Source organism: Rhagoletis pomonella, unplaced genomic scaffold (genome assembly GCF_013731165.1).
Source record: "Rhagoletis pomonella isolate Grant_MI unplaced genomic scaffold, Rhpom_1.0 Rhpom_scaffold_00006, whole genome shotgun sequence".
In the NCBI taxonomy this organism is placed as follows: Eukaryota; Metazoa; Arthropoda; class Insecta; order Diptera; family Tephritidae; genus Rhagoletis; species Rhagoletis pomonella.
Genome location: NW_023458560.1, coordinates 32,200,903 through 32,226,616, shown reverse-complemented (window position 1 = coordinate 32,226,616; position 25,714 = coordinate 32,200,903). Strand labels below are relative to the sequence as shown.

Sequence of the window (25,714 nt, the reverse complement as noted above, 5' to 3'; positions counted from 1 at the left end):
AGCACTGATAATGGTTTTTGATTTGAAATATTACAACATTGGTATAAATATGGGAAGGAAAATACTCAGATTTATTGTTTTAATATTATCAAAGTGGCAAGGCCGATGATAATACTCACAATTTATGAAACTTCAAAAAAATTTATTATCCGCCAAAAGTTGTTTATTGAAACTACCTTCTTTTTTGTATCAGGGTTACTTCAGCTGCAAACACACATTGTACATAGAATTCTTTCCTAATGGTCGGCACGGCGTATGAGTGACTGAGTTAGAGTTGAGTTGAAGGGAATATGGAGATCAATACCCTGCAGCGGGTTCGGAGACAATTGTCGCTTTCGTACTAGTTACATTACTAGTTCCAATTGCATGTTATGCTCCAGGTAATAATAAATCGAGCTATTGGTTACATATTGCACTTTCTAAAGGTTATTGGCCGTTTTAATATAATAGTGCTCCCTTATTACATAAAGCATTTTGTTATTTATCATTTAAATACAAATAATAAATTTTTCATACTTATATATGTTCTGTTTCCCTCGTGTGACCACCTAGCAAATATCGGACTGATAAGTACCAAAATAAAGCAATACATATGTAATACCCCTTTTTACATAACTACTATTTCTTAAATTATTTTGGGGGCAATTCACGTCAAATGTCCCAGCGCCCTGAGCGGTGCAAAACAAGTTACTTTTCGACTAGCTGCGAAGCAGACAGAAAATAGGAAAAATAATTCGAAAACTATGATTTCTATAGATTTTTATACGGGCTATGCGATGGCACTATGCGTTTTCCAAAATTTTCCCATTTTCATGGTGAAAATCCTGAACGAAAATTTATTTGTAATTTTTCTGAACTATGGTAATTTTTAATATTGTTTTTAGTTATCTCAATCGAAAGACCAAGTCTTTTTACATATAAATCACTAATAAAAACGGACTTTTTTACTTTTCCGAGTTAAAAAGCCTTTTAGAGCGCAGCGCGCTAATCTGCTAACCGTGTGAGTCATAATAATATTGTTACAACTTTGCAACTACTTGATGTTTAATTTTGAAACTTTCGCAAAAACTTCCCTACATAGTCATCTACAACACTGTTTTAAAACAAAAAATTTATTTCAAATTTTATAACACAACTTTTGCATTTGAAAACAAACACCCTCTTAATTCTCATAAAAAAGTTATAAACGTGTAGTTTTATTTGTAGTAAGTATTAAGAAGTGGTGTTAAACTTAAATTCTTTGGAATAGTTTGTAGTTTATTGTGTGAAAATTTCAAATCGATCGATACACAAACGACTGAAATTAGCGCGTTTAAATGACAATTTTGTTAAAATTATCAAGAATCAGCTCAGCCCAATAATAAAATTTCAAACAACGTCACGCTGCAGCTTTCGTACGTTCGATCACTGGAAAATAAATAGCAAAGACAATAGCAAAGACCAATTTAAATTTGAACAAATCGTCGCCAGGCTTGATTCAAAGCGAACATTTGAAAGCACACTTACATGTTGTGCCTGTAGCTGAGTGCGCAAAGATGCTGGCTGAATTACACTAAGCGAAATAGCTATATGGGACAAACCAAGTTCTTAATTTTTCTTCTAAAATATCTGCATACTATTTTCTTGAGTCGCCTTATAATACACACAAATGTATGCACGTACTAGCGGTAGTTTTAAATTATTTACTCTTTCGCTTCAAGTTCCGTTACGTTTGAGCTTTGCTTGAAATTTGAGTTTCTAGAAGGAAATAGTTATAAGGAACAAGCGCGTCCGTGAACACTTTATTTCTTGTCGTGGAAATTGCGTGATATTTTTATACAAATTTAACAATTTTAAAGACTCCTTAAGGAAAGTTGAGTAGTTTTAATTACGAAATAGATAATGCTCATGCTGGGAAAATAACCTTTTAGGACACTATGCCAAGAGGAACGCAGTTATCTACTGAGGAGCGCGCTAGTATTCTAGCTTATAGTGAATCGGGAGTCTCAGTTCGCAAAATAGCGCTAAAAGTAAAACGAAATAAAAATACCATCCAAATTTTTTTGAAGAATCCCGATGGGTACGGAAAAACTAAAAGAACTGGTCCGAAACCTAAGATTGACGACAGGTGTAAGAGAGAGATAAGACGGTTGGTTGTCAATAAAAACATCAGCCCTAACCAAATTAGAAATGAACTTTCTCTCAATATTACGAAGAGAAGAATACAGCAAATTTTGAGTGAAGATTCCAATTTAAAATACCAAAATCGACTGGCTAAACCAAAGCTTACGCCACGCCACAAGGCAGCTCGGCTCGAATTCGCCGATAATCATAAGTTCTGGGATGATGAATGGCAATCCATCATTTTTAGCGATGAAAAAAAATTTAATCTCGATGGGCCAGATGGTTGTCAAAAGTATAGGAGAGATATTCGTGAGCCTCGACAAATCCGCCACTCCCGAAACTTCCACGGTGGCTCTCTTATGACCTGGGCTGCTTTTAGCTACCGCGACAAGACGCCAATTTGTTTTATTTCTCATAAGATGAACGCAGAAAATTACATTGAAGTATTGGGTGACGTTTTATTGAATTTTGCCGAAGAATTTCACGGTGAGTCTTGGACGTATCAACAGGATAATGCTCCAATCCATAGTGCTAAGCGTACAAAGGAGTTTTTCGCGTCGAAAAATATTCCTGTGCTGAAGTGGCCTGCAGTTAGTCCAGACCTAAATCCAATGGGAACCTCTGGAGCATTCTTAGCAAACAAGTTTATAAAGGTGGACGCCAATTTGATACCCTATTGCAGCTCAAAAAAGCTATTCAAGAAGAATGGGCAAAAATCGACCTAAGTGTCCTTCAGTCACTCGTCAATTCCATGCCACGCCGGCTAGTATCAGTCACAATAAACAACGGAGGACATACAAGCTATTGAATATTATTTTATATTCTTTTTCTTAAGAATGAATTCAATATTAATTTTGTCCCATATATCTATTTCCTTTTACGCTCTTTAAAAAGTTTAAATTTTTACAATAAAAGGCTGAAGTAATACCTTTAACATATTTTATTCTTGCTATCGTTTTGTTAATTTTTGTTGAAAGATAAAAAGATCTAACAATGATTGTTTTATTATAAAAAAAAAACTTATTTGTTTGAGTGCCCATATAGCTATTTCGCTTAGTGTAGTTGCGGCCGAAAGTGTTCGAGTTCAAATCTCACTATGCAGAACATACAATTTAAAATCTTTACTTTCGTTTTTTTTAATTATGAAAAAGTATCTGTGAAGTGCACAACGAAAAAAAGTGGTTCGGTTACAGGTTACATGTTACTACTACAAGTACTAGTGAAAAGTTACGCAGCGTCAATTGTCACCTCCTAGGACAACTCCATGTTAAATGCGACAGTAGAAAGCATGGCTGGTAGATTTGCAAGGTACCGGTATTCGACTCCCGAAAACTGGTGAACTCACTAGTTCTGTACTAGTATTTCCGCTGCAGGGTAACGACAAATTATTGATTGCGTGACACTAGCACCTATGCACTTTAATTAAATAAGTGTGTGTATAAATACATTTACGCTCGATTAAGTGCTGTTCTATTATTTTGTTTTTTTAGTTCTCTTTTATACTGACTTTTATTTCTATTTGAAGCTTTTGGTAAAGTCCGGTTCACACGAATGTCAATTATATACTGACCGCTGAAATGATATTAACGAACTAAAAAGGACTAACGTACATACATGTATACATATATGTAAGTAGTTAGGCACATGCGATACCACACTACATTAACTATGGTTTGGACGCAGATATAAATACAAGCAGACATACATACATATGAACATACTAACTCGGATTATATATGTTGACTTATCCAAAATAATTGATTTTACTTTAGTAGAAGTTTTGATTTTATCTGAAGTAAAAAAAAAATTAACTTTCATGGAAATATTTACATACATACATATCCGTGTATATATGTGAGTATGTTTTTACTAATACACTAGCCAATGCCCGCTTGCTTCGCGGCACCTAATGGGAATTTTTGCGTTGGTCAATGCAAAAGAGCATTTAAAAGCAAAAATAGTCCATAAAGTCAAAATTTTTAGTTTAAGTTGAAACCAATAAAGCGAGTATCCTTCTGACACATAGGCCAAGAATTCTAATCCCTTTCGATGTCATGAGCTTTACCGATGGTCTTATTTTCACCCGCGAGATCTCTGCCAAGCATGCGTAATCTCTTTCTATGGTCTTGTAACTAAAACATTGGTCCGAGGCGTATGCCTCAAGCTCAATAAAAATTGTTGAATATAATTGTTATAAGGCCATAAATAACAAAAACAAATAACTTAAGGACGAGCACACCTAAAAATGAAACACTCTAAAAAATAGAATTATCAACAAAAACCAACAACCACATGATCAAGTTTAAATAGCATTGGATTAGCTGTGCTTGACTGTAGTTGGTGGCTCACATGAAACAAGTGGAAAAAAGCAACAACAGTTTCTAAGGCGAACTTAGCACAGTGCGTAGGCAACTGGCAACGGTTCGAATCCCGCTGAAGAAGTCTGATGAGGAAATGTGGTGATTTCCGAAATAGCTATCACTTCTACCATTTTATCAAATTTTTGTTGCCTTTCCACAATAGTTTTTAATTAAACACGGCCTCAAGCTCAATAAAAATTGTTGAATATGATCTTCAGATCGATAAAGGTGAATTTCATTTATGCTGCTAGATTGGCCAATAGTTTTCTCTACAGAATAAGAATTATTTTCTAATAAATGTTGCGAAGGCATTTATTTTAGCCGCCAAGACGCTTACCATGTCTTCGCAATGACGCATCCGAAATAGGATTTATTTTCCATGACTATTCGAAATTGGTAGTATATCGTGCTTGCGTGCTTGCTAAAATAATTGACTTCTCATATCGCACACGTTCTTCAAAACTGACACAACTCAAAATTTGGCATTTTTTAAATTATGCATTAAAAATGTACACAGAGCTTTTGTTTACCTTTCAGCAAAAGCTGGAGCAAATTTTTGTTACAGTATATTTGCGACAGTATATTTTACACATAATATATTCGCGAAAAAAATGGGCAAAATATAGTAAAACTGCGTTTTTAATTTTTCACTCTACGTCAGGATTTTTTTAAATTTAAAAAATGTGATTAATTAAAAAAATGATTAAAAGATTTCAGTGAAATGTAGAATAACAATGTGGGTATCAAATAAAAGAGAAAATCCTACAGAACTAAAAAAATAAATAAATTTATTGGTGCACAGGGACGAATGGGTATGGAAACTTTCCCATTAAAATTTTATCCTTGAAAATTCGAAATCTTACTAATATTATAAATTTGAAAGTTTGTAAGTTTGGATGTTTGGGAAATCATCACGGGGAAACGACTGAACGGATTTGCTTGAAATTTTGTACGCAGATAGCTTATGAGCCAGATTGGTTAATAGGCTATATTAGAAAAGTTAAATTATTTAATATGCGGGAACGACAGACTGGATTTGCATGAAAATTTGCACACAGCTAGCTTATGACCTAGATTAGAAAATAGGCTAATTCTCTTAAGAGTTGCCACCTGTTAGAAAAGTTTCATTTAATTAATACGCGGAAACGACTGAATGGATTTGCATGAAATTTTGCAAGCAGATAGCTTATGACCTATAGTGGGAAATAGGCAAATTTCTTGGAAGAGTTGCCACCTGTTAAAAAGTTTAATTAAATTAATACACGGAAAAGTCTGAACGGATTTGCATGAAATGTTGCAAGCAGATAGCTTATGACCTACAATGGGAAATAGGCAAATTTTTTGGAAGAGTTGCCACCTGTTAAAAAAGTTTTCATTAAATTAATACGCGGAAACGACTGAACAGTTCATATTGCATATCTCTTCAAATGTTTGGGGTAAAGCACTCAAGCCTGGTATGGAAATACATATGTAAGTATATATGTGAAACTAATAGCATACTCATGGAGAAAAATTAGAGTTATTGGAAAAGGTGGTGTGGCAACTCCCGTGCAAATTGATTTTTCTATGCTGCATATCTTTGGAGGTGTTTATTGCAGAGGACTGGAACTCGGCACCGAGATGTGTATACAAAATTAAAACCATATTCATGGAGAAAATTTTGCGTTATTCGAAAAGGGAACATAGTTCCTCCCGTACAAATTTACTGTTTTATACTGCTTATCTCTAGAGATGTTCATGGTAGAGTACTGGGACTTGGTACTGGGGTATGTTAAATCAATTCTAAATTCATGGAAGAAGATTAGGGTTATAAGAAAAAGGGGTATGGAACTTACAGTACAAATTTATTTTTTCTTGCCACATATCCCTGGAAGTGTTTGTGGAAGAATACTGGAACATGGTAGGAGTTGTGTATACAAAATGTATCAATTGCTCATGGGGAAAATGTGAGTTATTAAACAAGAAGGCATGTCGCCTCCCATACATACTAAAAAACTTCTTAATACATATCTCTGGAAGGATAGAAAATCTCTCGAAGTATTTTAAATTTGTTATGGAGATTTATTTTATAAGTGCCGTACTGACAGAATAAATTTCATTAAATGGAAAAGGGAGAGCCCGGTTCGGCCTTATAGTCTAAAGCTCTCTTGAGGCATTTGCTACAGTAATGAGAAGTGGTATTTTATCAAGGCCATGTTACTAAATTTGAAATATTAGAACCCGCCGTGGCACCTCGACGTTCACGCGTCGTATACCTGGAACCATTTTAAGGTAAACTTAGAGGGATTGATATCTTTCGTATGCCTAGCGCGCAGACGAGATTTTATAATTCCATAGTTTTAAACGGCCTAAATACCTTAACTCGCTTAAAAAATAACGAGCTATAACGAAATGGGTACAGAAATAAAATCTAACATCATTAAATTATTTTTCACAATTTGTATAAAAGCGCGGGGTGAAACCCGCGGGTATAAGCTAGTATGTATATATTTTTGAAAAAATTATATATTAAGGGCTAAAAATTATATATTAGGACACATCCTCGAATTTCGTCCACCTAACTTTGGTTACTTTGAAGATCGTGTGCGATATATATCTAGCTAAAAATGCTGAATACATACTAATGTATACCTAAGCTGTTCCTACGCTGGTATGTAGTGTCAACGTGGCACCCTATCCACCTTCGCTTTGTGCCCCATGACGGGAAAATTTTTTTTGTCCTCACTGATTTTTGGGCACAAAATTATGCGCATTAAAATTGCCTTTAAAGCGACTTTACCGACACATTACTTTATCTCCTATCTAACAGACATGATCGGAATTCACCAACTGTTTGTGGTTTATACAATTTCTATGCTGCTATAATATCACAGTGATGTCATCTAATCCTATGTTATGCTTACACAGGTAAAAACGTATGCAAGTAGAAATTGTTATGAAAAATCGCTTGTCTCTGCTTACTTAGATGTGTACATATGTACATATTCGTATACATATACATAATATTCTAGGCTATCTATGCTCTATGCTTATCTATGCTGCACGTTTTCGACATTGAAATGGGATTTGTAAAATTTCAACATTGCCGCCCGACAGTTTCTAATTAATTTGTCAGCATGTGAACTACATGCATACATTATACAAAAAAAAAAAAATAAAAAATAAGTAAAAAATTACGAAATTGTAGCAGTCGCAATATGATCTCCGAAAGATTTCAGTAATCGTAAGGCAAAAAACTGTTTTTAAACCAACTATTGCTGCGACGCATTTATTTTCTTCATTTCTTTGCCTTCATAAATTCATGATTTCATTTTATTCTTAGTACAACAAATATTGGCTTCTGTTGTTTTTTAACTTTATAAAAAAAAAGTACTAAAAACTGCGATAAGCTTGAGATGGAAATTACATTAACTCTTGCTTGGTTTCCACAGTGAAGTGCAAATATATTTCTATACATACATACATACATATATGCATATTTACTCATGTACATACATTCCTCATATACATATATTTCAGTTTAATAACCGCAGATAAGCTTGAAAGGAAACAAAATTTTATTTAAGTTTTATTTTAATTTTTATTTGTTTTTTTTCCTGTATTATACTAAATTTATCTGTAAATTTCACTTTCTTATGAGGAACAATAAAATTGCAACTGTGTAAATTAACAGTAAAATAAGCAAACACATTTTTCTCAGCGGCAATAATCCGATATGGTTGGGTTGCGCCAAAAAAGAAATTGGTAATATTTTAAATATTTACGAGTGACAGCATATCGACGCTGGGTCAGAAGGAATCATTCACTACCCACTTCTCCTCCACAGGGGTTCCGATGTATCGAAACCGGATGGAAAGGTGGGTTGAACTCTTGCAGTACTTACTACGTACTCTGATAGTCAGACGGCAAATAAGCTCCTTAGTTCCTTGATAATATGTATGTACGAAAGCGAACAGGGAATGCCCGGCTTTTCTTTCGAAAGCACCAAATTATTTCGTAATTAGGCTTATTTGGATTTCATGCCACAGAGATATCGAGGCAGCTGCAATGCTAACGAGTAACTAGTAGAGAGTACCAGTACATCACTTCAACCCCCTACTGCTGCAGCTGTATAAAGAATGATGAGGTGAAATGTCCGCAACAACTCCAACTCAGCTGAACAGTCAACGCGAGTTTTAGGTTTCAATTCCTTGAATCTCATTTCTTTCTGGGCTACCGTGGAGCTTTGGGGAACAGAGATTATCCGCTTGCGGAGCTTTGTTGTTGGAACTGAGCAGTTTTCTAGCATAAACGCTTTAACGTTATTGCTAAACTTTCCTTCTCCTTTTTTCTTTGTATATTCTTCCTTTCGAAACGGCACAGATAAAGTCAGTTGATCTACAAGTCTAAATACGTTTCCACCCACGAAGGCAGCCGTCCTAGGATAGTAGAACGTAATAAACCAAAAAAATTTGAAAATCTAACAAACTTAAAGTTCAACTTTGTAAAAAAAATTGGCAATTCAAGAAAATTTCGCGACGTTCGGCCAAAATTTCCATCGATTTACGCTCACTCCAATTAATCTTCAAACAAGCCATCAATATTTTGGTAGACTCGTTTTCAATTGAGTTCTTGACTCGGAAGATCTGTCGTGAAGATGTCACACTGGGGTACCTGGCTTCTAACATGGATTTGGAAAATATTAAATTTCTTCACTGCATTATCCCTAAGCCTGAGCTGAGGAACTAACTGCCTGACGCAATGCTTGCACAAAATTGGCCTCACGGTACAACACAATTGTCCACCACATGCGCTTTTCAAACTTTCTCTCAATCAGAGTCATCAGTAAGGCACAAATGAGGTTCATACGCGCCCAATCATCCTTTATTCAATCATTTGATTGATCGTCTAGGGCCTCCTTTACGCAGTTACGCAAATCTTTGCCTACCGAAAATGAAGTTCTGCCGCCGACTTGATGTCAATACCAGTAGCACGTTTCTATTACAATTCTCGATCAAGGCGAATTCATATATCCATATTGTTCTCCACTGCTAACGAGTAGTAGAGAATGACGAATATTCTCTACCAGTGGAGAAATAATCGATAGAGAAGAGTTACAGAAACGAGCTAGATAGAGCTGCAATGACTTTTTAGGAAGCAGGTTGCGAGGTATGTCGACGTCAGCCGCAAAACAGCTGTCAAATTTTGGATTAAGTTTAGCCTTACAACGCGAATTCCAATAGGACAGGATCGTCAGTCTAAGATACTCCGGTATACCACATGAGTCAGAAAGCACTTGAAGAAGCAGATATTCGGTATTCCTTGCAAAGGATTTTCACGAACTAAAAAAATGAATTTCATGTTTGAAAATTCAGAACCACCTCGATTTCCAAATGAATTTAACTACATACTTTGCTTATAGTTTCCCCAAATTTTTTTCCATGATGTTCCTAGCGCTTTATACCTAATATTCGAAAGAACAGTTGCGGCAAGTTCTATGTATTTACGTATTATAGGGAAGTCCTATTCTTGCCACATGCTTGCCTAGAGGCCAGTGCCAGATGAGTGTGGCTACTACTCTGAATACTTCTATCATTGATTAATTATGCAGACTGGAAGTCTCCGTCCTATTATAGTAAGGCTAGAGCTTCTTTGATATCTTGCAAGACTCTATATCTGAGACATTATTTCTAGCCGATGCAATGAAAATCAGATTAGTCTCTCTTCGGGACAACTAAGTCTAGTTGTGCCTCGTCACTTTGATACAAGTTTTATTTCCAATTCAGGCCGATTTTCTATTTTTAAACTAAATACTCATATGAGCACTATGAAATGTGCTATTCCACGGTTTGTAAAGTAGATCCGAATTATTTAATGGAAGCTTCTTAAGAACCCTACAAGCAAATTTTTACTTTATTGACTACTGAATGCTGACCTTCACAATATTTTTATGTAATCAATTCAGATTATTTTGTTTGCATGCACGTATGTATGTAGCTGCTGATTAAAATAAGTAACAAACTTGAGCTGTTGAACTTTACAAATGATTTGTAATTCTAACACGAATTCACGCCCCCAACAGTTGGCTATTTTTTATACCCGAGCGCACTTGTGCACAAGGGTATTATAACTTTGTTCACATAACGGTTGTTTGTAACAGGCAAAACGAATCGAGATAGATATAGACAAATGTATACATAAATGATCAGAATGAAAAGAGAAATCGATTAAGCGGTGACTGTCTGTCCGTCCGTCCGTCCGTCTGTCCGTCCGTCTGTGCACACGATAACTCGAGTAAAAATTAAGATATCTTAACGAAACTTGGTACGTGTACTTCTTTCGGGCGTAGGACGGATGGTATTGAAAATGGGCAAAATCGGACAATAACCACGCCTACCTCCCATATAACGGTAATTTTCAGATATACAAAAACTGCGATATTTTAGTAACTACTGAAGATAATTCACTCAAAATTGATATTTATAATAAATTTTAGACGAAAAATAAGAATATTAACAATTTTTTGAAAATGGGCGTAGCCACGCCCACTTATGGTTACAGATGTATATCTTGGTAACCGCTGCATCAATTTATTCCAAACTTGGCACAGTTGTTGGCCCTGGTATAGCATACCAAATGGCCGAAAATTTTTAAAATCGGACAATAACCACGCCCACATCCCATATAACGGTAATTTCGAGAAATACGAAATCCTCGATAAATCAGTAAATATTAAAGCTAATTTATTCAAAATGATGGTTGCAACAATTCTTTGCCAGGAAATACGTTTATGATAAAATTTTGGAAAATGGGCGTGGCACCGCCCACTTATGATCACGTATATGTATCTCGCTAACCGTTCTAGCAATTTGTACCAAACTCGGTATGGTTATTGTGCTTGCCACATAAAAGTAAACCATTGAAAATTGTTGAAATCGGACTAAAATTACGGCCGCTTTTCATATAACAGTAAATTTCAGAAATGCTTGAAATTTAAATATTTTGAATTTTAAGGACGCTAGTTTACTTAAAATTTATACACGCCGGCTTATCATGTGGCGGTAGCTTTTGGAAAGGAGGAAAACATATATTTAATACTTGCGCCGGGTATTTAATGTTCGGCTCCGCCCGAACTTAGACTTTCTTACTTGTTTATACTTAGTTTGCATCATCTACTAAATTTAGACCATCCCTTTTGGATAGTGTTTATTGTTTAATTAGTAAACTTATTTACATACGTACATACGGTATAAATATATCTAGTATTCACATACATATGTATGCATGTGCTTAACTATGTAAGCTTCTGTTAGTCCAACTCAGTATTTGGTTTAGGCCCTTTGACAGAAGAATATTAATAGATCGTTTTACTCTAATGAACCTACAAACAACGGGTTATATGTTATAATGGTCAATAATCGATTAATCTTGACGACAGCTAATACCTAATTTAAGATTTATTTATAACAGTAACATATAACGGGGAATATTTTTAACCCGCAACGGTTATTTGGTTGTAACTCTTCAAGTCGCAAGCCGAAACCGCTAAGAATAAAGCTTCCAAAAAAGTGTTTCACAGTAATTTTGTTGTCAAGTGAGACAATTTTTCAACTGACTATGCACATATGTATATTAGGGTGCATCACTGTCTAAACAAAAAAAAAGGTACGGTTTTTCCATCGGAATTATAGAATTTTTATATTTTTTAAGACTTCTTCCAAAATGTTTAGCTGTACGCGAGCTAGACTAATGTTAGAATACCTCCAAAAACCGAATATTTTATACATGAAGCAGCAAATATTTACTAATATTCTGTAGAAATTTTAATAGTTATGGGCATATTTTAAAGCAAGCTTTAGTGAGATGTTTACAATTTCCCAAACATGATTTATTTCACATATCGGTGAAAACAATTCTTCTGACTTAATTTTTGTTTGGGTATCTCAAAAACAGATGTATGGGTCGTTGAAAAGCAAAACTACTTAGGCAAACCTGTTAAGACTCACAAAAAAAGGGACTTTTCCATTCTTGCTTTTTTTTTATTAACTAAAGCACTCAAATTAGCGATATTTGAATATTAAACAAGTAATTTTTAAGCAAAAAAACAAAACCGACTTTAGTTCTCATATAAAAATTTAAGAATTTCTTGACGATCCAATTATCGGATCTAAACAAAATTAGTATGTAGACCACCTTTGAGGTACCACCTTTCCGGTGAAATTATCGAAATCGGTTAACGTGGCCCCAAGTTATGCGGTATCATATCTACATAAAAAATATATATATATTCCGACGAACTGATAACCTCCTCTTTTTTTATTATTATTTTTTAATTTATTTGCTCATTTTTTACTGAAAACAGGACTATGGCTTGTAAACCCTGTTTTTATGAGCACCTAAATTTGTGCTCTTGGATTTTCGAAAAAATAAGAGAAATTTCGAAAAATGATTTGCTCAGTTTTCTTTTATTGGAAACAGGAATTATAAAAAATTGGTTTAGAAAATTGGTTTTGTATAAGCAACACAAATTTCAGCTTTAGGATTTATCGAAAAACATATTCGAGCATTTTTTAAACAGAAATAATTAGAAAAAATATATATATTGCCAAACCCTTTTTTAGACGCTTTTTGTATGAACAACATAAATTAGAGTATTGGGATTTTGAAAAAAAAATTTTTGTTTTTTTTAACTTTTTCATGAGAGCAACAAAAATTTCACCTTCTTGTGCCTGTTTATTTTGATAATTTTTGTTTTTTGATAGTCTTCGATTTTTTAATACAAATAACAGTAAACAAAATTTAAAATTTTTAGCTATTTGCGCGGCTTTTTTGCCTATAGAAATAAAAGTTATGAATATTTGGAATTTTTCAATCCGATTTTTCGTTTACTTTACGTGAAAATGTTCGAAGACTTCTTTATAAAACATACAAAATTAGATCTTTTCGCGGCTGGTTTGTTTATAAAAATGAAAGTTATACAAGTTGTGAGTTTTTGAAGCAGACTTTTTTTAAAGAAACTTAAGCGCGCTTTTTTATTAAAAATTATAACCAGAAAAAATTTAGGTATATTTTTTCAAACGCTTTCTTATAAAAGCGAGGAAATGTTCAGTGCTTCTGCGCCTGCTTCCTTTTGATACCATTTTTATGTTTGAGTTTTTTTAAATAAAAGTTGCAAAAGTTTTGATTTTTTTACCGAGTCCGCGATTTTTTGCTTTTTTAATTGGGTATTTTCATGTAATTTATTAAATATTTATATATTTTATATTTATATTAGAAAGAAGGGTGGCAGCATTTTTGTATTTTTTTTTAATGAAAGTTTGGACATTTTTGTTGCGAAATTCGTAATTTTTCAGGGTTTTTTAATCAGGTATTTTTAAGTAATTTTTTATTAAAAATAAGAGCAGGAACAAAAAGTTAAAAAAATTTGGATTTTTTTACGAAATTCGTGATTTTTCAGTTTTTTACCCAAAGTATTTTAAAGTCATTGTTTATTAGAAAGAAGAGTAGCAAAATTTTTGTTTAAATAAAAGTTATTAAAGTTGGAATTTTTTACGAAATTCGTGACCTTTCAGTTTTTTTTTTTTTTTTTTATATTGGTTTTTTTTTTTTGCAGTAACCCTTTCAGTTTGATTTCAAAAATTGTCTACGACTTCACTTTAACTTTTCCATAGCAACCGATTTCGAAATTTCGTAACTTACAAATTTTACAGCCAATTTCACGAAAACAATTTAAGTGCAAATGATTTTAATTTTTTGAATTTTGTATGAAAATTGACAGAAAATAAAAAAATCATTTTCAACTTAAATTGCTGGTAAAATCAGCTGTTAGAGGTATTTAAATTTGAAAGTTAAATCTAAAATTTTTAGGGTTTCTAAAGTGGGGCATGCCTTCACATATAAATGTATTAAATTTTCAAATTTTTGTTTTTGTCAAGCTTCTTTTTGGTTTAAATATGGGAGAAAACTTGTAATTTTTTCTAAGAATTTATAATTACTTCATATACTTGTGCCTTACAAGTTCATCGATAGTTCCGTGCCGTGCGGTATCAAGGGGATGGATTATATCCCTTACATACTCTTAATTTACTAGTTTTTAGTCTTAAATATTTTAAATCCTATTTTCAATACTGACATTTTAGCTAAATCGTGCACTTTCAAGCAATAAAAAACAAGGACTATATATTGAGCAATAACAATCACTTACCTTCGCATTTTGCAATGTCTCCAGTGGTTGCTCCAAATTCTTCACTGCATCCATTTGCTGTTCAACGTAATTGCGTACAGCGGCCGATGCGTTACGATATTTCTCCCACAATTCAACGGCGCGTTGATAACGCGTACATAATTGTTGTAAATTATCTGAAGTATCATTCCGAGCTACAACCGCTTTCTGTACGGCCGATTCGATTTGTTCGACAATTTGCACATCGCACGTCTCGATAAGGGGCTTAGCCGAGGACTTTAAGTAGTCCAAGAGTGTTTCACGATTTTGCAAATCACCAGCAAGACCCTGATTTTTGGAAACAAAAAAAGGAAATTCACTTCAATAAATAACTAACACACTTTAGGGTATGCATGCACATACATATGTACCACATACTCTATAGTACTAGATATATTCACAGGAAATTAGTGCAAAGGTTGCGCGCGAATAACTTCTTTTTTAAATATTTTCTTTTTACAATCCTTAGGAATTGTATTATTTATTCCTTTAGGAGATTTCCAAAATTATTTAAATAACTTTATATTTTTAAGGATTTAATATTTTAATATTTTGATGTTATTTGTTTAAACGTTAACAATTGAATGAAAAACTTTCACATTTTTCCAACAAGAAAATCTTAGATATATCAATAAAGACAAATGTAATTATAAAAATAACTTTTTTAAAAGGTATATGTTTAACAAAGGTACATATGTAGGTATATAATATTCGAGGATGTAACTCGCGCGTATATGTATTTTAATTTAACCTGTTCAGCATTTTCAAATTGTTATGGCTTTCGTTTACGAAACATTGCCGCTACTTAAGCATTCAACTACACTTTTACTATGCTTCCTATTAAATTGCCGTTAGCATGTTTTGCCGTTATAGGCATCCGTTCGCATCGAAAGCTTAGCACGTACTAAAAAGTAATCAACACAAAAGGGCTAGCAAAAAAAATTACTAAAACACAAAAGCAAAACCAAAGGAAATATTTTCAAAACAATGTATTGAAATAAAAAAAAACAACAACAGCAACAAGCAAATACAACTTAACCAGCTAAAAGCGCCAAACCTCAAGCGCTCCCAACTTTGTGCGGCCCACTGTAGCGCTACAATCGGCCGCCGAATGGCCGACGTTCAAACACTCTCTATGCCACTTCTAATGGCAGACCCAAATTCTTGGCACATGCGAATGTGTGTTCAGTTGCTACTCCTCATACTTAAGGCACCAAGTTCGTAGGCGCTGCTAAACTTTGAGTAGCATACTTAAATGCATATGTATATACATGCATGCATGCACATTAGGATGTATCACTCGCCGTACAAAAATTAAAAAATACAAAATTGGTACTGTTTTTACATTGGAATATAACATTTATTATATTTTAAGACAGCCGCCAAAATATTCCGAAAAAATATTAAGATTTACGTGAGCTGGACCGATTTGAAAGACCTAATTTTTTTTTATAAAATTAGTTTTAAATTTTTTTTTCCAAAAAATAAAAGAGTTTAAGATTACAAGGTCTGCATAAAAATGCTCAAAACTACTTTTTCCAATGGCATCAAAATAATGACAGTTTTAGAGCTATTTTCGAATCGGTCCAGCTCACGTAAATCTTAATATTTTGCCGAAATATTTTGCAGATGACTTAAAATATAATAAATGTTATAATTCCGACGTAAAAACAGTACCATTTTTTTTTTGTATGGCGCGTAATACACCCTAATGTACATACATATGTATATATACTTGTTATTATGCTACTCAAAGTTTACTATAATACACTTTATAATTCCGATGGAAAAAACTATACCATTTGTTGGTGAGACACTCTAATGTAAATACATAAAACATACATATACATACATAATGTATGTATGTTTGAATGTTCATATGTTCCTGAGTAATGGACGTACACTTCTGAATATGCTTAGAGCTTCATTTTCACTTCATTTGCCGCATTGGACATGGCTAATTATATTTTTCTTCACAATTGTCTTGGTAGCCATAAAAATATCGCAAACATACCAAATTGGTGTGGATTAGCCGTGGGTAACACAGTGCGGCGCCGCGCCATTGTGCTGATACCGAGAGATGAGTTACTGGCGCCGATACCGATTTTCACAACTCAGTGACGCAATGGTGCCAGCAACACCGGAACACTGACGACACCAGGCGGCGCAAAGAACCAGCAAAGAACACCCAAAAGCGAAGTGTCACTTGTAAAATGTGCAGCACAAGGCGAATTTATACAAGGTGGTGTTGCTAAAATTAGCCGCGGTCCTTCTGAATGTGAAAATCATGTGTTTGTTGTATTTTTGGGTTTTGAACTTGGGTATACTTGAGTTGTTTTTACCCAACCGATACCACCTTGTATTGATTCACCTTAGTTCAACACCGGAACACCGACAACACCGGGTGTCGCAAAGAACACCCGAAATAGAAGTGTCTTTTGTAAAATATGCAGCACAAGGCGAATTTATACAAGGTGGTGTTGCTAGAATTCGTCGCGGTCCTTCTGAATGTGAAAAGGATGGTTTTGTTGTATTTTTGTGTTTTGAACTTGGGTATACTTGAGTTTTTTCTCAACCGATATCACCTTGTATTAATTCACTTTGGTGGAGCGTTCAGCAATAAAGGAAATGAGCTTTAGCTTGAAGAGGCGCAATTGCGCCAACACACTGTGCTGAATCCGACAGTGGCGCTGGAGTTAGTGCACCAGCGCCAAAAAATTTGCGCCGTTACCCAGGCCTAGTGTGGATAAAGAAGTGACTTATTTTTAGTGGAAAATATTGTGCAACCTTAAAGGAAACAAGTAAGAAAGTCTAAGTTCGGGCGGAGCCGAACATTAAATACCCGGCGCAAGTATTAAATATATGTTTTTTCACCTTTCCGAAATTTACCGCTAGATGGTAAACCGGGGTGTACCAGTTTTGAGTAGCGTCCTTAAATTTCGAAATATTGCAGTTTCAAGCATTTCTGAAATTTACCGTTATATGAAAAGCGGCCGTAATTTTAGCCTGAGTTCAATAATTTTTAATAATTGGCTTTCATGTGGCAAGTACAATAACCACACCGAGTTTGGTACAAATTGGTAGAACGGTTACCGATATACGTACATGTTATCATAAGTGGGCGGTGCCACGCCCATTTTCCAAAATTTTACCATAAACATATTTTTTGGTAAAGAATTGTTGCAAGCATCAATTTTGAATAAATTAGCGTTAATAGTTACTGATTTATCGAAGATTTTGTATTTCTCTAAATTACCGTTATATGGGATGTGGGCGTGGTTATTGTCCGATTTTTTAAATTTTTGGCCATTTAGTATGCTGTACCAAGGCCAACAACTGTGCCAAGTTTGGAAGAAATTGGTGCAGCGGTTACCAAGATATGCACATGTAACCATAAGTGGGCGTGGCTACGCCCATTTTCCAAAAATTTATAATATTCTTATTTTTCGTCTGAAAATTATTACAAATATCAATTTTGAGTGAATACTCTTCAGTAGTTACTAAAATATCGCAGTGTTCGTATTTCTAAAAATTACCGTTATATGTGATGTGGGCGTGGTTATTGTCCGATTTTTTTATTTTCGGCCATTTAGTATGCTGTATCAAGGCCAACAACTGTGCCAAGTTTGGAAGAAATCTGTGCAGCGGTTACCAAGATATACACATGTAACCATAAGTGGGCGTGGCTACGCCCATTTTCCAAAAATTTATAATATTCTTATTTTTCGTCTGAAAATTATTACAAATATCAATTTTGAGTGAATAATCTTCAGTAGTTACTAAAATATCGCAGTTTTCGTATTTCTGGAAATTACCGTTATATGGGAAGTAGGCGTGGTTATTGTCCGATTTTTTAAATTTTCGGCCATTTAGTATGCTGTATCAAGGCCAACAACTGTGCCGAGTTTGGAAGAAATTCGTGCAGCGGTTACCAAGATATACATATATAACCATAAGTGGGCGTGGCTACGCCCATTTTCCAAAAATTTATAATATTCTTATTTTTCGTCTAAAAGTTATTACAAATATCAATTTTGAGTGAATTATCTTCGGTAGTTACTAAAATATCGCAGTTTTCATATTTCTGGAAATTACCGTTATATGGGAAGTGGGCGTGGTTACTGTCCGATTTCGCCCATTTTCAATACCAACCTACCTTGGATTAGCAGAAACCTACATACCAAATTTCGTTGAGATATCTCAATTTTTCCTCGAGTTATCGTGTACACGGACAGACGGACAGACGGACAGACGGACGGACAGACAGACATGGCTTAATCGATTTCTCTATTCATTCTGAGCATATATGTATACATTTGTCTATATCTATTTCGATTCGTTTTGGCTGTTACAAACAACCGTTATGTGAACAAAATTAATATACCCTTGTGCACAAGTGCGCTCGGGTCATAAAAATGTACGGAAGTGAACGCTAAAGATGGAAACCTTAGTAAAAAACAAATACCCAATAACTTCAGAAGACTATAAAGTATTTTCAAAAAGGGCTATCAGATATAGAGATTTGCTATGTTTGTAGGTTCAATTTTCGTTTATAAAGTAAATATGAATATAAGTGCCTATTGCAGAAGTTATTAGTCAGTGAATTGACTCACATTTTAGACATATATTGTAAAATAAGGTTGCCACCCAGGAAAAAAATTTAATAGATATTAACTGAAGTAGAGAGGAATAAGGAGGGAAGAAAGACGACTCTTCAACGAGAAGATAAGGAAGGGAGGAAGGACGTGAGTGCGAGAAGCTTAAGATGCTGCGCCGCGAAAATTTTAACAGAAAATGAGGCAGCAATTGAATGGTATCATGACCAGGGCAAGTTTCTGCAAAGGCGGAAATAGAAATCTGTTAACAGACGAAGGAAACAGAAGTGACGCGTTTCACGAACAGGTTCCCATGGTAATGCGGCGGGTTAAAAACAAGAAAGGCATCGGAAGCCGACGGTATATAGGTCCAGCTGTTCAAAGCCGGTGACAATAAGCTGGTCTGGCGCATGTACCAGCTGTGAACCAAACTTTGGTACGATGAATAAATATATTCCCTAATATATGGCCTTCAGACCATTGCCTATAAGGTCCTATTGACAATTCTGTGCGATATACTGAAGGCATTCATGAATCAACTGATTGCCCATTATTTATCAGTGTGGATTCAGACCTTAAAAAAAAACAGACTTTAGCGACCAGACCAGCTTTTCATATTACGTCGAAGCCTACAAAATATCTTAGAAGCAACCTAGTTGCCGATTTTAAAGCTGCTTTTAATACACGAATTTATGACCCCTACAAAACTAATACGGCTGAGTATATGACATTGAGCATAACTGAAAAATTGCTCAGTTTAAATTAGGAAGGAGCCGTTAGAGATTCAACGGGGTTTTAGCCAGGCAAATTCTTCAATCTGATGTTGGTAAACGTACTACATACGAGCTGTCAATCTGAATCGCAGCGAACCATACAAATATAACACGAGCACCAAGTGGCTGGCGAATACAGATGTCATTGACATCGTCGAACTCAACATTAGGCTCGTAAGCGCGGCATTTTCCATCTTATAAAAAGGAGCAAAAGAGGTTGGAAGGCAGGAAAAGAAGGCAACTTACGAAGGGTCTTCGCGTATCGCGACACACGTCACTGTGTAGTTATAACTTTGAAGTGTTCGTCCACCTAGGATGCAGCACTCACACTACCAATGATTTCAGCGTTGAGATCAATCAAATAATAACTTCTGCCAACAGGTGCTACATTGGGCTCGGTAGGCAATTGAAAGCAAAGCTATTTCTGTGAGCGATGTTGGGCAAAAGTAAAAATACTTCAGGGCTTTACAGAGAGCTGTTCTAGAATTCAGCCATGGCTCTGTTTGCGTGGGTAACGGACACCAAAGAAGATAGAAAGACGAACTGTACGAGCTTTTTAACGAAATGAACATAGTTAATCGCGTAAAAATACAACGATCGTATTGGCTTGGGCATGTCGTATGTAACCAATATAATCTTGTAAAACTAGGCAGATATCAGAGAGCAGCATGTATCGGCACAGCAGAGGCAATGAGAACTTGCTCGATTCTCTCAATATTATAACAAATCTCAGGCTTCTCACCAAGGTGCAAAGGCCCAGTATAATCTGCATAAGCGGAGCGCTCAGAACTACGCCAAACGATGCTCTGAACGCTATTTTGGATCTTCTGCTACTGGATTTGGTAGGAAAGTAGATGGCAGCGCTCGCTGCTCTTCGCTTAAGAGGGGCATCCCAATGGCAACCTGTAGCCCAGGGACACTTGTATATTAAATGAATTTTGCTTCATTCCGAACAGCACAGACCGCTGTGCTTCGATATCGGTTCCGGAGAGCAACTTCACCACCAGAATCCCAAGCAGGGAGGAGTGGAAAGAAGATTTCAACACTTCATCCGATAGCATTGACATCTATACAGATGATTCAAAACTCGACGGCAAGGTAGAAGGCGGCGTTTTCTCACGAAACCCTCCTTTAAAAATCTCTTTTAGGTTACCGCACTACTGCAGCGTATTCCAAGCTGAAGTTTCAGCTATCATGGAAGCTGCTGAGAAGCTTGGAACCGAAATTATGGGAAGGGACATCTATATTTTTAGTGATAGCCAGGCTGCAATCAAAGCTCTGAGCTCCTTCACGTTTCACTCAAAGATTGCGCTGGACTTCCGCCTCTCTCTACAGGATATAGCCAAGCAGAACAGACTTCACCTGACTTGGGTCTTTGGTCATAGGGACATAGAGGGAGACTGCATGGCAGATGAACTTGCAAGGCAAGGCACGAACAGGCAGATTTTTCCTGGTAAAGAACGCATTGGTATGCCTTTTGCCTCTTGCAAAGCTGCTAATTAGTGAATATGTTTACAAACTAGCTGAAGAAAGATGGAGTCAAAGTACTACTTGTCGAATTTCCAGGCAGACTTGGCCTGAATGGGACCGGGGGCGGTCACGAAGGATATACTCTCTTAGAAGGGTGGATATATCTAACGTCGTGGGGGCCCTAACCGGGCACTGCTTAATAGGTAAGCATGCAAAGAGGCTCGGGGCACCTTTTTGTAGACGTTAAAGAAGCTGCAAGGACGACGAAGAAGAGGAAACAGTCTTGCATCTCATGTGTAAATGCACTGCGATGTGCAGAAGCAGGCTGCGTCATCTGGGTTCACCATTCCTGACCGACCCTAGGGAGGTTTCAAATGCCGATGCCAGGTGCCTGATGATATTCATCAGCGACACGAAGCGGTTCAATAGGGAGGATAATTGAACGGTGTCAACTGTGGTAACACAATTGGCCTTCTATATATGGCCTAAGTGTGCCGCTAAAGCGGCAGCCATCTCTACCTACCTACCCACCTACCTATTACAAATCTATTTCCTATACATATGTAGATCTTCCCTTAGTGTACACCGCTTCAGTATCTGCTGTAAGACAAAGAGAACGGAGTGGATTCTCCATTGGAGTTCAAAATAAGACTAGACACTGATTATAGGTGGCCTCAAATAGATTTGCAAAGGCCGTTCGGAGTCTTTCTCGCGCCGAGAGCTAACTACAAGTGTTTTGCTGTTATAAGTATTTGCTATCGCTGAAGTATGCTGACTTTTAAAACATAGTAGTTTGCGCAATCTCGCCAAGGTCACCATTTGCTACGGGAAGACTGCCGTACATTTTCCTGGTATTAAGTGCAAGACGACTAATTTGCGGCATTTGCTATATACATTCCTATATTTACATATATATTTATGATCCAAAATTTATCTTCAATACTTTCAAAGCAGCAATAAATAAGAAATATCTGATAAATTAGTTGGGTCGTAATGATTCCTTTAGGAATTAAATTACTCCCAATTACAGATTACAAGGAATTGTAATTAGGAATCAATTCCTTCAGTCCACAGCAAAGGAATCGATTACTTTTTCAATTCCTTGAAGTAATTTCAAATGTAATTGGGTTTTTCTTTAATTCCATTACAAGAAATTTCATATTGTAATTGGAATAAATTACGTGCTAGTAATGTAATTTTTTTTCCAATTCCTTTGAAAGGAATTGAAAATGTAATTGATTTGTTTTCAATTCCATTACCTGGAATTGCAAGAGTACTTTAGTTTTTCCAATTACTCAAAGGAATTGTAAAAGTAATCGAGAAACTGAAACTTCATTCACGAATATACAATGTGGAATTTTTGTTGTGGTCAAAGATTAAAATCGAAAGCACACGTTGGACATCTTCTATGTATATATATATAAAAATGTTGTGTTCGTATGTCACGGTCATCAAAACCCGAGAACGGCTGAACCGATTTGAATAATATTTTTTTTATTATTCGGTATAATACCAGAAGCAATGATATCGCAAAAATTTGGTGGGTTGCCACCTATTTTAAAATTTAATTAATTTAAAATCAATGAATTATTACAATATGGGTATTAAGTTAAAGAGGTTTAAGAAAGATAACTGCTGGAAGTATTTTTGACGAGGGTGGCCTCCTATTTGAAAATTTAAACTCAGTCAAATTGTTAAAAAAAAATGAAATATTGCCATGTGGGTGTCAAGCTAAAGAGTTTTAAGAAGGCTTACTGCCGAAAATATGTTTGAGGAGGGTTGCCATCTGTTTGAAAATTTAACTAAATTACATTGATAAAATAAATAAAATATTACAATATGGGTATCAAATTAAAAAGGTTTGAGAAAGATAACTGCTGGAAATATTTTTGAGGGGGCTGCCACCTATTTGGAAATTGTAACTCAGTTAAATTGATAAAGTAAATGCAATGTTGGCATGTGGGTGTCAAACTAAAGAGTTTTAAAAAGGCAGTCTACCATGAACACTTCCAGAAATATGCAATATGAAAAGTTCGGTTTATATGGGAGATGCTACACGCCATTCTCCAACCATGCAAATTTTTCTCCATGAGTATGGAATTGGTCTTATATATGTACATATATAGATATCACCATACCCAGTTCTAGTCCTCTACCACAAATATATGCAGTTTGAAAAATTCGGTTTGTATGGGAGGTGCCACGCCCCCTTTCTATATCGAAACTTTTTTTAGCTATAACCATCCTTGGAAAGTCTGCAGTAGATTCCGAAATTTCAAAAAAATCGGTATGGCCTTTCTCGAGCTTTGCGAACAGAAAAAAACGCCTTTCAAAATATATATTAGTATAGACTAGCCAAACTCTGCTTGTTTTGCGGGTTAAAACACTACTACCGATGAAAATCGATGGATAAATAAACAAGTTTGCAAGGGTTAAGTGAAAGTGCAATAATATTTTGTATGAAATACTAGCAGGAAATTTAACAAAGCTATTGCAATTCAACAGTAAAAATGTTTTTTTTATAAATTTTTCGATTACTTTTTAAATTACTTTGAGGAATGGAATTGGAAAAAAAATCAATTACATTTTCAATTCCTTTCAAAGGAATTGGAAAAAAAATTACATTTTCAAATCCTTTCAAAGGAATTTGAAAAACCTTGGCGACTTAATGAGTATAGACTCGATAAATGCACCAGTGTTTTTTATTGGAAAAATAAGAAAACAAAAGCACCAGGTTTTAGTATGAAATACAATTAAGTTTGACGGTTTATTTAATAGGTATATTAAAATTCAAGGGGGCTTACAATATTACCTTGATTATGAAGTGGTGTGGTGGCGGAACGTCCGTAATCGCTGGTGATTGAAATCCAATAGAAAGTTTAAAAAGTTAGAAACTGAAGTCGAACCCTCTAAACGGTTTGAAGAGTTCCGTTTTCAGGGGAAATTTAACGAAGGTGCACTGACAGGAAAAGTGCAGTTTTTCTTTTTGTCGTGTTTCACATACATACATACATACATGTGTGCATCTGTTAAATTAACATTAGGGTGGTACACCCGATAATTTGCTTTAAGTACTTGATTTAGCGTGGAGGCCTAAACATACCGGCCCCCTTGCTATAAGCAACGTTTCAAAGATGGTTCAGCCACCACACCTTACATTTACATTTATTTACATTGTAAATTATGTTCTTTAACTTTGTGAATTCCCGCTCAGATTGGTCCTTGCCCGGGGATCTAGTCCGCACGTTCTCCGGTCCTCCTTGCAATCTCTAGCTACGGGGAAAAATGGAAGAAAAAGCTAATAGGAAAAAAAGGTGTGGTTGATCATTTCATTGCACTTTTATTTAAATTCGGTATGTATTCATGAATACTAAATATAAAATTTTAACTATTTTGTCACATTTGGTGAGCTCCTGATATAATCAGCCCGAACATGGAAGCTTGCGCCAGTAAACCGCCGATCGTTGTTGGCGGAGTGCCACATACCATGACCTGGGCGTATACATCAGCGCCAAGTGTTAGTCGAGTGGGGGTGGCCCGATAGAACTGTGGATCCGCCAGACGCATAAATTGAAACGGCGTCGCTATCGTTGGGTCGATGTTAGCCGCGGGACTGAGTCGGCTGTATCGCGTAACTAGCCTGGCCTGAGTAATTACTCGTTCCGCGACCCCGTACTTTCCTCGCAGCACGAGGGAACATGTTTTCGCGCGGGCGTTGCTGACCTCGAGCTGAAGCTCCCGTGCTAGGTCCCTGTCGATGGTACTGCTGGGGGCGCAAGAGTCAATCAACGCCCGCACCAGATGAAGTCGGCCGCCTGACTCGATTCGTACAATTGCGGTTGGGGCGATGGCTACGAATGAGCGCATTATTGGTGCTGGAACCGCGATTGTTTTTAACTTGCCTGTCCGGAATCCACCCGATGGAATGCGTTGGATGGTGAGGGAGGAACGGTCGCCACGTCGGTGTCGTGCGGCCCTTATTGCTTGCCAACGCGACGAGCGAAAAGGACGAGTTTCCGCGCCATCACGCTGGCTGCAATTACGCTTGCGCCAAAATGAGCGAAAAGGACGAGTTTCCGCGTCATCTCGGTGGCCAGAATTGGTTCCGCGCCGATATGAGCGAAAAGGACTAGTTTCCGCGTCATTTCGTTGACCGCCCGTTGGCTGTGTGTGTGTGAGCACTGCTGGCATGGGACTGTCTGCTTCAAGTTC

General features: G+C 36.0%; 1 protein-coding gene across 4 annotated transcripts in view; it reads right to left on the bottom strand.

The window, feature by feature from the left end:
- The window catches only part of LOC118740590 (nesprin-1-like), a 138,935-nt gene that overhangs the window by 88,033 nt on the left and 25,188 nt on the right, over positions 1 to 25,714 (bottom strand). For all 4 annotated transcript variants that reach the window (XM_036472188.1, XM_036472190.1, XM_036472187.1 and 1 more), the window contains exon 4: positions 14,647 to 14,952. In XM_036472188.1, the coding sequence (XP_036328081.1) occupies positions 14,647 to 14,952 (306 nt within the window). The remainder of the gene's footprint in view (positions 1 to 14,646; positions 14,953 to 25,714) is intronic.